The sequence below is a fragment of the Cherax quadricarinatus genome, chromosome 26 (assembly GCF_038502225.1).
Source record: "Cherax quadricarinatus isolate ZL_2023a chromosome 26, ASM3850222v1, whole genome shotgun sequence".
NCBI lineage: Eukaryota > Metazoa > Arthropoda > Malacostraca > Decapoda > Parastacidae > Cherax > Cherax quadricarinatus.
Window position 1 is genome coordinate 2,313,097 of NC_091317.1, and position 16,409 is coordinate 2,329,505.

A 16,409-nucleotide genomic window follows, 5' to 3' on the forward strand; every position below is an offset into this window, starting at 1 on the left:
CTTTCTATGTACTCCTTGAATTCCTGCACATATTTTTCAGCTGCTTTGTGGTCCGAACTGGCAGCCTCACCATGCCTTATCACACTATGTATGCCACTACGCTTCTTAAATCTCTCAAACCAACCTTTGCTGGCCTTAAATTCACTCACATCATCACTGTTGCAGGCATTTTTTTAATTAAATCCTCATGCAACTTCCTAGCCTTTTCGCTTATGATCGCTTGAGAGACGCTATCTCCTGCTAGCTGTTTTTCATTTATCCACACCAATAAGAGTCTCTCAACATCTTCCATCACTTGTGATCTCTGTTTCGAAAACACAGTTGAACCTTTGGCAAGAACAGCTTCCTTGATTGCCTTTCTGTTGCCCACAATAGTAGAGATGGTTGATTTGGGTTTCTTGTACAACCTGACCAGCTCAGACACGCACTCCACTTTCATACTTAACAATGATCTCTTTCTTCATTTCTATTGGAATTCTCACCCTTATTGCTGTAGGGTTGGCACTAGAAGCTTTCTTGGGGTCCATGGTCACTTATTTTCCAGATAAAGCACCGAAAACACTGTAATAATACAAAATATTCCGATTGTATGCTTGGATGTTACCGCGGAGGCTGGCTGGTAAACAATGCCACCGGCGGAACATATGAGGCTGGCTCAGGCCGCACATTGGATGCGTCTCGGACGAAGGACGGTGAGCGGGTTTTTGGGTGGTATGCGAGGCCAAATTTTTGCGATCAAAGCGTCCGGTATGCGGATTGTACGGTATGCGATGCGTACGGTATGCGGGGGTCCACTGTACTAGTACGTCTTACGCGCAGGGGTTTTTGACGTACTAGTACGCACAAATTCTAGCGCTGTCAAATCTCGCGGGAAAAAGGCTGGTAGGCCTACATGTGAGAGAATGGGTCTGTGTGGTCGGTGTGCGCGGTAGAAAAAAATCTGGGACCCAGTGGTGCATTGTGGGAACGCCATCTTAGTAAACAATATCCACCATGCCTCACGGTAAGAAGCTCCTCACTCCTCGGCGAATTGGGACACTTTTGTTCCCCAGTGACAGTTCTAATACAGATGCAAGTGCCAGTGAAGATGAGTTTCAAGGTTTTGGTGAGGTTTTGACCGAAACTAATGACCATAATATCGGTAATAGTGAGGAAAACCCAGACGACCCTCAGCCTTCCACCTCTGGTGCTGGGCCGTCTTGTTTATGTTCAGTTGTACCAGAATCCAAGAGGAAACTTCTATTTTCCCAAATCCCAGACTCAGATGAGAGCATGGGTGATGATAGTGATAGTGAATATGAACTACAAGCTCTTCAAACTAGTTCCAGTAGTGATAGTGAAGTGCAATATTCCCCAGTGAAGCGTCGGTATATACGACGATATATGCGCTCTGGTAGTGTGCCATATGCTATTCCAAGGGGAAGGAGTGCATCTCGGAGTACATCCCGTGGCTGTACAACAGGAACAGAGAGTGAAAATGACGATGATACTGTTGCAATTGGGATGGAAAATGTGCGTGGTTGTAGTGGTGCCGGCGGTAAGGCACCAGCAGTGGGCCATGCTGCCACCCACGCCGCTGCCTCAGCTGATGTACAACGAAGGCCACCATCCCCCACCCACCCACCCACCACACCAGCCTCCACCCACCCACCCACCACACCAGCCTCCACAACCACAACCTCCACAACCACAACCACCTGTCTTTGTCCAGTACCCACCAGCAGACCGCACCTGGGATTGGCAGGAAGCTGTCAATTTTGTTCCAAATGCCCACCAGTTTGATGACAGCCGAAGTGGAATACGGCCATCTTGTACACTTGGGAACAATGCCACTGAACTGGAATGTTTCGAGTTATTCTTTGACGAACCACTGATGGAAAGTATTGTCATGGAAAGCAACACATACTACGAGTACACCATGGCAAACACATTACTTTCACCAAAATCACGTCTACACCAGTGGAAGGAGGCAACTGTGGCTGAGATGTATCTTTTCTTTGCCACAATAATGCTTATGCCACATGTGTATAAGCACAAAGTGAAATCATACTGGTCAACAGACCGCCTGATTACAACCCCAGGTTTCAGTGATATAATGCCAGTGAATCGATTTGTGCTAATGTTACGTATGCTTCACTTCTGTCAAAACCAGGCATGACAGAAACAACAGGTTATATAAGATTATGAATGTGTTTGTGTATCTGAAAGAGAAATTCAGTACGCATTTTTACCCTTTCAGGAAGCTTGTAATTGATGAGTCTTTGATTCTGTTCAAAGGAAGACTTTCTTTCAAGCAGTACATACCAAGCAAGAGGAAACACTTTGGTATAAAGTTTTGTGCTTTGTGATTGTTACAATGGTCTGGTATTGGATATTATTGTGTACACTGGAAGTTATTCATTGCAAAATACCAGGAAGTTATTGGGCATCTCGGGTGATGTGGTTAGAACAATGATAGAACCATACCTTGGTAAGGGGCATATATTATATGCAGATAACTGGTACACAAGCCCCTCACTCAGTGATTTTTTGCGAGTGAACATGACAGATGTGTGTGGCACAGTGCGTGCAAATCGGAAACATATGCCCAGGTTTGACGCTGGCACTCGTAGAGGTGAGGTGCAGGCGTTTGCTGCCAATGACATCATGGCATTTCGGTGGCATGACAAACGAGATGTCACACTGTTGTCATCAGTTCACCCTAATGAAATGGCAGACAGTGACAGGCAGCATAGAGAGAGCAATGAACCCATTCTAAAACCTGCAGCTGTGATTGATTACACCTTCAACATGCATTCAGTGGACAAATGTGACATGCAGATTGGGTTTGCTGATTGTGTTCGCAAGAGTTATAAGTGGTACATAAAACTCTTTTTCCATCTTCTGGACATTTCCATGCTCAATGCTTATAATATGTATAAGATGAGGACCAGAAACAAACCACAGTACGGCGAATTCTGTTTGTCTATCATCAGACAAATAGTATTCAAGTACCAAGGAACAGCACCTGCAATTGACCGCCCACCAAATTATCAGCAGCTACCTGCTCATCTGAAGCATGGTGATCACTTCCTGGTAAAAGTGCCTGCTACTGCTTTCAAGAAAAAGGCTCAGAAGAGGTGTTACGTCTGTTCAGATACAAAAAAACGCCCACAACAACGCAGAGACACTTGTTTCATGTGTGAGGAATGTAAAACACCACTGTGCATGACACCATGTTTCAAAGAGTTCCACAGGCTGCAGAACTTCTAGAAACATTCCCTGTGACTGTATATGTGTATATAAAATATAGAAAAATAGTAATAAACAACATTTCATATCGTTTGTTTGTGTAAATATTTTCTATAAACAAAATAATGACAACAGTGTTTACGCCCTTATTGTGTAGTATTGAAAAAGAAATAATGTACAAAATACTGATCATGTTGGCCTCAGAGGCCATAAAAGTTACTCAGAAAAAGAAAAATTGAAAAATAATTGAAAATAGTACATAAAAAAAGTAAATAGAAAAATACCGGGTGACGGCAGTCGGCGATGTTACCAGATGTTGTTCAATTTTGGCAAACTTCACTCCTCCATATCTCGGTAAGTATTGATGGTAAAATTTTTTTGTTTAGCCTATAACGTTTAGAAAAACTATTTTTTCATAAGAAAAAATAATTTTTTTTTTTTTGAAATTTGGCCGACCCTGAGAATGAGTTTCGGAGAGGGCCTGTCGACCCTCAAAGGGTTAATGCCACTAGAACCAGCTTGAGTCACTGGACCCCTGTCTCACAAAATAACTGTACAGAGTGCTCTGTTTCTGGCATCTAAGATTTCCCTGACGTGGGACCGGGCTTTGTCACTAAACATGTTGCAGATATGGCTTGTTTCTGCTATGTCAGGGTGGTGTTTCTCTACAAAAGCTTGCACCCTGGTCCACATTGCACAGACCTCTTCAATTTCTGAATAAGGCACCTCCTTCACTCCCTCTTCCTCCTCTTCTGAAGCAAGTTCCTCAGCTGCAGTCTGTTGCTGTTCAAGTTGAAGCTCTTTCAGCTCTTCAGTGGTAAGCTCTTCCCTGTGGGCCTCCACCAACTCTTCCACATCCTCACCACTCACCTCCAACCCCAAGGACTTCCCCAAAGACACAATAGAGTCCACAGGGTCGGCAGGGTCAGGGTCACGGTGAGTCTCAAATCTTTCAAAATCCCTCTTGGATACAATCTGGCCACAGTTTTCTCCAAGCAGAGTTCAAAGTCCTGGAAGTCACTCCCTTCCAAGCCTTATCATGGAGCCATGGTTACTTATTTCACAGTTGCACTGCAAGAAAAACCACTAAAAACAATGGTAAACAAGCAAAATGTTTGGATGTATGAGCAGAAGCTTCCTCAGCCACCGAGAGACAAAGCCAAACTGAAGCGCAAGTTGCCCCAGCCGGCGGATGAACGCGTCCAAAACGGCCGATAACCGAGCGAATGGCCGATTGAGCGCCAAAAACCTCGCTGATAACCGAGTTGGCCGATAACCAAACCGGCCGATAACCGGGGATCCACTGTACTATTTTTACAATAGTTCAGTAGTCTTCATAACAGTAAATCTTCTATCTTTTGTGCTAATAATAATTCAAAATGGAAAGCATGCGTAATATAAGAGAAGCCTGGAGATGACTAATGAATAGAGAAAATATTATTTTACTGCTAGGAATGTTTATATTGTTTATTCTGGACCCTATTTTGAAATTGGCCTTTCTTGAATTTTGTATGAAATTTGCCAAATTACCAGTTTCTGATCACTTTGAGTAGTTGAAATAGGTAAATACAGTGGACCCTCCCTTTTCGTTGATCTCCGATATTGCCGATTTCTGTTTTTGTTGATACACGTATTTTGGTTGCGTTTTCATAGATTTCTTCTGTTTTCATCGATTTCCTTTGTTTTCGTAGATTTCTTCCGTTTTCGTCAATCTTACGGAACCTGCCCAGTGCCCAGCGTGCAGACAAAGCCACCTCCCTCATGCATTCTCAGGCAGTGTAGCGTTGTTTCTTGGTGAGTGAACATATCCTACCAGGTCATATGAAACATTTCATAATATTTATTATTATTATTATCACACTGGCCGATTCCCACCAAGGCAGGGTGCCCCGAAAAAGAAAAACTTTCACCATCATTCACTCCATCACTGTCTTGCCAGAAGGGTGCTTTACACTACAGTTTTTAAACTGCAACATTAACACCCCTCCTTCAGAGTGCAGGCACTGTACTTCCCATCTCCAGGACTCAAGTCCGGCCTGCCGGTTTCCCTGAATCCCTTCATAAATGTTACTTTGCTCACACTCCAACAGCACGTCAAGTATTAAAAACCATTTGTCTCCATTCACTCCTATCAAACACGCTCACGCATGCCTGCTGGAAGTCCAAGCCCCTCGCACACAAAACCTCCTTTACCCCCTCCCTCCAACCCTTCCTAGGCCGACCCCTACCCCGCCTTCCTTCCACTACAGACTGATACACTCTTGAAATCATTCTGTTTCGCTCCATTCTCTCTACATGTCCGAACCACCTCAACAACCCTTCCTCAGCCCTCTGGACAACAGTTTTGGTAATCCCGCACCTCCTCCTAACTTCCAAACTACGAATTCTCTGCATTATATTCACACCACACATTGCCCTCAGACATGACATCTCCACTGCCTCCAGCCTTCTCCTCGCTGCAACATTCATCACCCACGCTTCACACCCATATAAGAGCGTTGGTAAAACTAAACTCTCATACATTCCCCTCTTTGCCTCCAAGGACAAAGTTCTTTGTTTCCACAGACTCCTAAGTGCACCACTCACTCTTTTTCCCTCATCAATTCTATGATTCACCTCATCTTTCATAGACCCATCCGCTGACACGTCCACTCCCAAATATCTGAATACGTTCACCTCCTCCATACTCTCTCCTTCCAATCTGATATTCAATCTGTTTCTTGTCATCCGCACTACATCCACGCACATTTAAGCATCCCAGTTTTATAAAGTTTTTCTTCTTCTCTTTTTTAGTAAATGTATACAGGAGAAGGGGTTACTAGCCCATTGCTCCCGGCATTTTAGTCGCCTCATACGACACGCATGGCTTACGGAGGAAAGATTCTTTTCCACTTCCCCATGGACAATAGAAGAAATAAAAAAGAACAAGAGCTATTTAGAAAAAGGAGAAAAACCTAGATGTATGTATATATATATATATGCATGTGCGTGTCTGTGAAGTGTGACCAAAGTGTAAGTAGGAGTAGCAAGATATCCCTGTTATCTAGCGTGTTCATAATAATCCATTGTTTTTAGCACTTGTTTATTGCGTGTGACTGCTAAATAAGCCACCATGGCCCCAAAGAAAGCTCCTAGTGTCAGTCCTTTGGTTAAAAATGTGAGGAACACCGTAGAAATGAAAAAAAAATTGTACAGACATTTGATAGTGGCATACGCATTGCTGAACTTGGCAGGATGTACGGTAAGGTGCCATCAACAATCGGCTCCATTGTGGCAAAGAGAAAAGAAATCATGGAAGCTGATGTGGTGAAAGGGGTGAATGTGATAACCAAACAGCAATCCCAGACAATTGAAGAAGTGGAGAAATTGTTGTTGGTGTGGATCAGAGAGAAAGAGTTAGCAGGAGATAGTGTTGTGCAGTCGATAATATGTGAAAAAGCAAGGCAGTTGCATGGTGATCTCATAAAGAAACTGCCTGAAACGAGTGCTGATATTGGTGTATTTAAGGCCAGCAAAGGCTGGTTCGAAAAATTCAAGAAGCAAAGTGGCATACACAGTGTTGTAAGGCATGGTGAGGGTGCCAGTTCAGACAAACGAGCAGCTGAAAAATCTGTACGGGAGTTCAAAGGTTATGTAAAGGCTGAAAAATTCCAACCCCAACAAGTGTTCACTTGTGATGAAACAGGCCTGTTTTGGAAGAAAATGCCAAAGAGGACCTACATCACACAGGAGGAAAAGGCACTCCCAGGACACAAGCCTATGAAAGACAGGCCAACTCACTTGTGTGGTAATGCTGGTGGGGATTTCCAAGTGAAGCATTCACTGGTGTATCACTGAAAATTCCAGAGTGTTCAAGGAAAACAGCGTTGCCAAGAGTAAATTGTGTGATGTGGAAGGCTAACAGTAGGGCACGAGTCTCTAGGGAAATTTTCCTGGAATGGTTCAATGAAGTGTTTGGCCCGAGTGTGAAGAAATAGCTCCTGATTAATAAATTGCCACTCCAGTGCCTCCTGTTAATGGACAATGCTCCTGCTCATCCTCCAGACTTAGAAGACCAGTTGTCTAAGGAATTCAGTTTTGTAACAGTGAAGCATTTACCTCTTAACACCACTCCTCTCCTCCAGCCCATGGACCAGCAGATCATTGCAAACTTCAAAAAACTGTACACCAAAGCAGTGTTTCAAAGGTGCTTTGACATGACCTCAGACTCTGAATTGACCCTAAGAGAGTTTTGGAAGAATCACTTCAATATCTTCCACTGCATAGGCTTTATAGATAAGGCTTGGTAGGGAGTGACTTCCAGGACGATGAACTCTTTTTGGGGAAAATTGTGGCCAGATTGTCCAAGAGGAGGATTTTGAAGGGTTTGAGGCTGACCCTGTCGACCCTACACCTGTTGTGCAATCAATTGTGGCATTGGGGAATTCCATGGGATTGTATGTGAGTGGTAACAATGTGGAAGAGTTGGTGGAGGACCAAAGTGAAGAGCTAACCACTGATCAGCTGCAAGAGCTTCATCTGCAACAGCAACAGACCACAGTTGAGGTACTTGCTTCAGAGGAGGAGGAAGAGAAATGGAAGAAGGTGCTGCCTTCAAAGATTAAGGAGATTTGTGCAATGTGGACTAAAGTACATTTATTTGTGGAGGAATATCGCCCTGAGAAAGCTTTTGTAATCCGTGCTGGCAACTTTTACAATGACTGTCATGTCCCATTTTAGGCACATCTTAGAGATGCCAGAAACAGAGCACTCTGGACAGATATTTTGCGTGACAGGGGTCCAGAGACTCTCAAGCTCGTCCTAGGGGCATTAAAAAACAAAGGAGGGAAGTGACCCCAGATAAAGACGTGGTACCTGGAGTCCTTATGGAGGGGGATTCCCCTTCCAAAGAATAACCTTTTCCCTCTCCCCTCCTCCCTGTCTCTCATCCATCAACAACAGCCATCAATAAAGGTAAGTGTCATGTTGAATGTTCATTCTTTTGTGTATGTTAATTTAAGGTAAAAATAAATTTTTTTTGTTAATAGTACTTCTGAGTGGAACGGATTAACCCTTTGAGGGTTTCAGACGTACTAGTACGGCTTACGACCCAGGGTTTTTGACGTACTAGTACGCCTAAATTCTAGCGCCCTCAAATCTAGTGGGAGAAAGCTGGTAGGCCTTCATATGAAAGAATGGGTCTATGTGGTCAGTGTGCACAGTCTAAAAAAAATCCTGCAGCACAAAGTGAATAATGAGAAAAAAATAAACTTTGACCGTTTTTTTGGATAAAACAGCGACTTTGCACTGTATTTTCGTATGGTATTTATTGTTGTATTCTAGTTTTCTTGGTCTCATTTTATAGAATGGAAGACATATTACAGAAATTGAGATGATTTTGACTGGTTTTACAATGAAAGATACCTTGAAATTGAGCTCAAAGTAGCAGAAATGTTCGATTTTTACCAAATTTCAAAAGTAAACAAATCATGCCAATGGTCCAATACACGTCAACTGGTGAGTCTAATATTCTTTCACAAGTGCGCCAATAATATTTATACCATTTTTTACACTAATGCAGTAGTCTGCATAACGGTAAATCTTATATTTTTTGTGAGAATAAAAATTCAAAGTGGAAAGCAAAAGAATATAAGAGGGGCCTTGAGACGTGACTAATGACCAGAGGAAATGTCATTTTAGTGCCAGGAATGTCTTTCTTGTTTATTCTGGACCCAATTTGGAAATTGGCATCTTTTGAAATTTGTATGAAATTGGCAAAATTGCTAAATTCTGACCACTGTACTGGATAGTTGAGTTTCATAAATGGGTGGTTTGTTGCATCCATTCGATAGAAAAAATGGAGTTCTAGCGAAATATTCATGTTTTTTGTCGACTAGTACAGTGGAATTGGCCGAAAATGGGGCTCAAAGTGGGCAAAATCGCCGATGCGTAAACATCGCCGAGACCGCTAACTTCGCGAGAGCATAAATCCGTAAGTTTTCCATCAAATTTCAAACTTTTGGTGTCCTTATGATCGGGAAAAGATTATCTTTTCATAAGAGAACTTTTTTTTTTTTTTTAAATTTGGCCGACCCTGAGAACGAGTTTCGGAGAGGGCCTGTCGACCCTCAAAGGGTTAATTAAATTTACATTATTTCTTATGGGGAAAATGGTTTCCGTTTTCGCGAATTGCTCTGGAACGGATTAAACACAAAAACCAAGGGTCCACTGTAGGCAGTTTCTTGTACTTGATTGATAGAACAAAAGGAGTGCTAGCGATATAGCTATGAATATAGTTGACTGGGACAATGGAATTGGCCCAAAATAGGGTTCAAAGTGGGTGAAATAGCTGATGCGTAAATGTTGCCAAGACTACTAACTTCATGAAAGCATAATTCCGTGAGTTTTCCACCAAATTTCGTACTTTTGGTTTCATTTCCATTGTTAAAAGGTTGTCATTTCATAAGATTTTTTTTTTTTAAATTCTTCGACACTGAGAGCAAGTTTGCGAGCAGGGGTCTCGACAGTGAACGGGTTAAGTTGGTATGATAGTATTTATTTATGGTGAATGTTAATGTTTGTTGCTTGTATTGTTTGTTGATGTTATCCTTATTATTGTGTATATTTTTTATTAAGCCTGTGAGTGCTGAGTGATGTACTCAGTGCTCCATAAATAACAGCAATAACAGCTACTATTATTCCCTCACCCCTCTTTTTTTCACTCCAGATTTATATATTCTCTTTGCCATCCTGTTGTACTTCATCCTCTCTGAATGTCTAAACTACCTCAATATCCTCTCCTTATTTTTTAATTATAATTTTGGCAGCCCTACATCTAATTTCCATGCTTCGAATCCTCCACATAATGTTTACACTGTCTTCTTCAAACCTCGCATCTCTACTGCCTCGAGCCTCCTCTGTGTAATGTTTAAAGTCCATACTTTGTACCTTTTAACAATGTTCATACCACTATAATTGGGTACATTTTCCTCTTTTCCTCCATGGATAAAGTTGTTTCCAAAAGTACCTCAATGCACCACCCACCAACCACCCACCTATCCCCCCACCCCCTTATCTTTTCTGTGATTCACCTCGTCATTTATAGACCCATATGCCAACAAGTACTCTCCCAAATAGCTGAACACCGGTACATGTCCTTCCTCCAGACTTGCTCCCTCCATTTCAATATCCAATCTTTTCATTGCTTGGAGTTTTCATTACTCTCATCACCTGCCCAGCCTTCCTCTCATATAAGCATGCAGTAGTGCTAGGAAATCTTTTCTATTTAATTGTCCTTTTCATGACCTTGTTCGTAGTTAAGTACAGTAGGGCCCCACTTATACAGCAGGTTAGGTTCCAGGTTACTGCTGGAAAACAGTAATAGAACTAGGCATTAAAAAACACAATTAAAAGTAAAATTCATACACTGTACATTCATTACTTACGTTAAAATATTTGTAGTCTTAATGTAGGGCGAGAGGTGAGTAGTACTTATTTGTGGGAAGTCAGGTGTAGGTAGCCTGTAGGGGTAGCTGCTTGGGCTACACCTACGTACATAGCTATACGATATTTAATGCGGCTGAGAGTCATATTATTACCAGCGACATACCTTGTACACTGAGTTTAATCGTTTCTAACAACTACCTTTAGATGCCATCATAAATGAAGGGAGAGGTAATGAGAATTCATGCTGAGAAATGGCGAATTGCAAACAATAGTGGAAGGGAGTGACTGGGCCAAACGCAGATTCATACTTTTTCTCTGGTGCTGAACCAGAGAAAACAATGTTTTCCCTTCGCTGGCTACCACACCCATAATAATAATAATGTGAAATTTATTGTACTGTGTGTGTATATCATGTTCATGTGCTATGTAACATGTTTTTTATATAATTTTGAAAAAATATCATAGATGGATTAATGAAACTGTCCATATTAATGTAAAATAAGATATTTAATGTGCCCAAGAGTGATTATTATTACGTAGTACTAATATTACATTAAGCCTAGAGGGACACGCTTAGTGATTTTAATGTGTACCTGCATGCCAGCACAGTGTGTAAGTACTTGTATATTTAGGTACAGGTACACATAAATATAATTATCAGAGATGTGCTCACAGAGAATATAAAGAAACCAGGTGGGGTGCGCCGTATCAAAAAGGTGGGGAGCCGTATATTGAGTTTTGGTCATAAATTGAAATCACTGTATTAGCGGAACGCCGTAAAGATTGGCCCTACTGTATTCTCTCTTTTCTTTCTATCAGTTAGCAAGGACATTTTTAAGTATTTGTGGATTTAGTAATCCTTTTTTTTCTCTCTCTTTAAAAGTCATTTGGTAGCACATCCTTGGATTTTTCAGTGTTTACTTTTTTTAGGTAGGGACACCATCACTGCTACATATTCTAATTTTAGTCTAGTGTACAATGCAAATAGTTATTTTTATTATTTTCCTGTCCATAAACAGTATCTGAAAGTTACTTTAAAGTATACAAATGTGACATGAGAGTTGCTCAAGACTTCATCTGTGTGATCTTCCAGCGACATTCTTTTTTGTCCATGATGACCCCTGATTTTTTTTTTTTCCAGGATCAGTTAACTTGACATTCCTTTTTCTTGAACTTTTCCCCGAGACCATTAAAATTTTCTCGCAGTAGAATATTCCTTGAATTGTAGCCTTTAACAAAAATGCTTCATAGTATTGCATACAGACTTTCTTGTTTATAATTTTAAATTCTTATTCATTTATAATATTGTACATACTACTTTTTAAACTGATAAAGAAATATAATGCATTAATTAAGGAAGAATCATTTTAAGCATTTGTTAGTAGCTATTTATGATTGAGATATTCTGATCAAAGATAAGGGCAATTTTCATTATGTAGCTTATTAGTACTTTTTAGAAGTTCTGTAATGAGAGACTTAATTTCAAATAATTTAGTTTTATTGATTTTGATAAGCTTTCATTTAGTTTTGAATTATATTTTTTCAGGGTTACACAAATATCTCAGATTGTCAACTGTCCATCATCATCTGTAAGCTCTCTAGAACTTAGTGGTGTGCTGTTTAAATCCCTATCTGCAAACCCGGCTAAGGATTCAAGCTTTTCAACGGGCAAAGGTCTGCAGCCTGTGCCTGAAGTTGAAAACTATGAAGGAAGAAAGAAAGATATACAGCACTGTGATATAACGCATCGGCTTTTTAAGGTGAAACCTCCGGTCTCCTACATAAAGAAAAATTCAAAACTATCTCCGGTATTCTCATCAGATAATAAACCAGTGAATATTGTTGAAAATAATAATGTACAACATTGTGATAGTGCTGGTCATATTACCCACACTGATGAATTACTGGTACCCCATACAGAATGTAAGGTAATTGCATCTCCTGAGCTTTTCTCATCACATAATGAAACTTCTGGCATTGTTAATAATGAGAAAGAAGTAGGGCACTTTACCCATAAAAATGATGCAGAGAAGACCTCAGAATCAGTGAGCAGTAAATCTCTTCAGCTTTTTTCATCATATTATGAATCAAATCCTGTTGATTATCAAAATGTGGCAGGTAATATTACCCAGAAAAATCACTTATCAGTGATCTCTACCAAAACTAAGGTCATGACTTCTCAGGTTTTATCAACAGGTGATGACTCGTGTGTTACAGTGCATAATGAGAATGCAGCAGGTCAGCCAGTTAGTAGTAAAATGCTTCATGAAAGAAAAGAGTTAACCAGTTTAGTAGGAGACAGAAAAAGAGGTAGAGCTGTCAGGAGAACTGCAAGAAAGATTGATGTAATTGATAAATCAAGTTTTCCATCTAATGCAAGATGTAAGGATACAATGAAAGCAAATGTTTTACTTGACCTTGATGAAAATAATGATTTAAGAAATAAAGTCACCTTGAATACCAATCACAGACTTAAGATACCTATAATAAAATTGTACCGAATCTCGGATCGGCCAGAGCCCACTTTAACAGTCGAAAAAAATTTTAATTCTGTAAATAAATTATCTCCAGTACAAAGTAGAGTAACTGATTCATGTTTGCACAGTTCCTCAGAACAAAGTGACAATTTAAAAACCAGGTGTGTATTTTCATTGGACCCTAAAATAACAAATAGAAAATCGGAGAACTCTCCAGGTTCTCAGCGTTCTGGGAAATCGAGCATTTGCACAAGTACTCCCGCAGATGCTAATAAGCACAAAACAGTTTTTAGCTTTAATGCTTCTCCTTCAAATGACAATGTGCTTTCCCCTGTACCCTGGGAAAATTATGCCATTTCTATAGATTCTTCAGTGTTTGAGAGCCCAATGATTCATAAAGAAAAAAGTGCAGCATTGTCAAATGTAACTGGAGGCAGTTCCTCTTTAGGAAGTAGATATGAAACCTGTGTAACATCTAATAAATGTGGTTTAAATGTCGATGCAAGTTTTAAAATGGAAAAGAATTGTGAATCAGTAAAAGGCATTAATGGTTGCAGTGAAATAATGAATGGACCAGAGGGAGCATTTGTGCCTGTATATAACTTTAAAAGTAGCTTACAAACCGAATTAACATCATCCCAGATCCAAGTGACTCGTGATAAAGAAGTGTCAAAAACAAGTACAACAATGGAAAGGAGCCAAGACAATTTTACAGATATATCTCTGAAGCTGGGTAATTTGAAAAGGAGGAAAAGAAATATGACTAAAAGACCACAAGTAAGGAGATTAAAATCTCCAGTAGACCTCTCTGCAGGAGGAGAATCTGTAATCCTAGTAGCAGAGAGAGAGGAGGATACTGTTAGCATAAACCTAATGCTCTCAAGTAGGAAAAGAAATAAATCTGAAAGAGTTGCACAGCAGTTGAAATTTGATCACTCCTCAACATGTTCTGGTCATGCTGTGACAAGCACTTCTGAAACAGGTAATATATCTAGCAGATCAGCTGAAGTTGAGCAGTCAATAATTTTAACAAGAAAATCAAGAGTGGCGCTTGGTAAAGAAAATCGGCCACTTGTTGAACAGCGCTCCTCATTTTGTAGAAGCAGAAAGTCAGAGAGAATACAAAAGAGGAAGCACAAAAATTTTTATACTGCAGCTCAAAACCAGGAATCTGATAATGAGCACTCTTCGTACCTCTCAAGGTCAAGATTAAAATGCAATACAATAAACATTTCTGACACTGAACAGTCCCCTATTTTGACAAGAAAGCGAAGGTCTTGTAGATTGTTAAAATGTGAAAATACAATTCCTTTGACTATTGCTACAAATGAACAGTGCTCACAGTTTCTTTCAGTGAACACTAAGTTGGAGAGACTGCCTTTGAGGGAATATAATACTGGGCATAGAAATGTAAGAAAAGAGAAGGTATCGAATGTAATGAATACAAGCAAATTATTAGCAAAAATGACAAAAGTTGGATGCAGTAGCTGTAGAATCGGCCGTGCATCATTTGGTAGTACATCTAAGAATTCTTTTATTTCGGTCTTCAAGAAAGGCAGAAAAAGGAAAAGAAATAATTTGATCTATTATAAGGCAAGCTGTAGTCGAGAAATTAGTAAACCTTCAATTTCTTCTGAAGAGTGTTCTTCAGGTAAAGAGAGTGATTGTGAAATTTTGGCATCTTCTAGGGATGAACCTTCAACTCAGGGAGAACTTAGCATTGAGGCTGGAACCATGGAACCAAAATTTGGCTCGGTTGAAGCATCTGAAAGGAGGATTGATGGCGCTTCTGTCATAAAACTGGAAAGTCCTAATAATCTAGCAGAATTTAAAGAAGCAAGTATTGAGTCTCGGGAATGTAACTGCATGTCTCGTGGTGTTGAAGCTGGTCAAGAATTTAATAATGCTGGTAACAAAAGCTCCAAGTCTATGAAATCAGTGCACTCTATTTCAAGTTTGACTTCTACCCATGAACTTAATGGTCATGGATTCATGCCTGCTCTTGGTGAAATGCTTAAGATGTCGGGGACAAGATGGAAAAGGCCCTTCAGAAGCACAGCCATTCCAAAAGTAAGTCTTCATCTCTCTGCTGAGGGCATCAGATTTAAACTGAAATATTCAGTTTGTCTTTCTGCATATTTTCAGAATAGTGAGTTATCACAATTGACCAGTGCACTACTGTATTATACTTGTATATGCACACAGAGCATGGGTGGAATAGAAAAATGCTTGAGGTCTTTTTGTCCCTTCATAGAATGGTGCGCATATAAAAGTAATCCTGCAGCACGCAGTGCATGATGAGGAAAAAAACTGACTGTGTTTGGTTTAAAACGGCAGTTTTACGATGTATTTTCATGTGGTTTTTATGGTTGTATTCTCGGTTTCTTGGTCTCATTTGATAGAATGGAAGATATATTACAGAAAGAGAGGTGATTTTGATTGCTTTTAGGACTGAAAATAGTGTGAAACTGAGCTCAAAGTTGCAGAAATGTTCGATTTTTGCCAATATTCAAGAATAAACAGATCGCTTCACGCGTCCAAGTCAACTGGTGGCTCTAATGTGCGTTCATGAATGCGCTGATATTATTTATAAAACTATTACAATATTGCATAACAGTAAATGTTCTATTTTTTGGTGTGAATAAAAGTTCTTGTGTGAAAATCAAAATGGAATTTGTGTGTAACACCTGGAAATGTAACTAATGAACAGAGGAAATGTTAGTGTGAAATTGACCAAATTACCAATTTCTGATCACTTCATTGGGTAATTGAAATAGTTGATTGGGCAATTGGTTGTGCTTGCTCGATAACATGGATGACATACTAGCGAAATAGGTTAAGAATTTGGATGACTAGAACAATGTAATTGGCCTAAAATAGGACTCAGTGGGCAAAATCGCTTGTGTAAATATTGCTGACACAGCAAAATTCGTGAAAGCGTAATATCGCTAATTTTCAATGAAATTTTGTACTTTTTGTTTTATTACCTTCAGAAAAAGATTCTCTACCATTTCATGAGAGAAAAAAAAACAAATTTTTTTGAAAATTCTTGGACACTGGACAAGTTTCAGATTGGGGGCCTGGGCAGTGAAAGGGTTAAGTAATTTAATTGTGTACAGTCATGTATTCAACACTTCTGTGTTTTTATATTGTAAAGTTAAGGTTCAGTGATTCTGAAAGAACGGAGGACGGGTTGCTTTTTTTTTTTTTTTTTTTTTTTTTTTTTTTTTTTTTTTTTAATTATACACAAGTCGGCCGTCTCCCACCGACGCAGGG

At 39.9% G+C, this 16,409-nt stretch overlaps 1 protein-coding gene across 5 annotated transcripts in view; it reads left to right on the forward strand.

Moving 5' to 3' along the window:
• The window catches only part of Haspin (haspin), a 157,231-nt gene that overhangs the window by 36,398 nt on the left and 104,424 nt on the right, over nucleotides 1–16,409 (forward strand). For 4 of the 5 annotated variants that reach the window (XM_070088742.1, XM_070088740.1, XM_070088743.1 and 1 more), the window contains exon 4: nucleotides 12,203–15,203. In XM_070088742.1, coding sequence (XP_069944843.1) covers nucleotides 12,203–15,203 — 3,001 coding nt within the window. Of the gene's footprint in view, nucleotides 1–4,922; nucleotides 5,026–12,202; nucleotides 15,204–16,409 lie in introns of all 5 variants that reach the window. The other variant, XM_070088744.1, reaches the window with a different exon arrangement.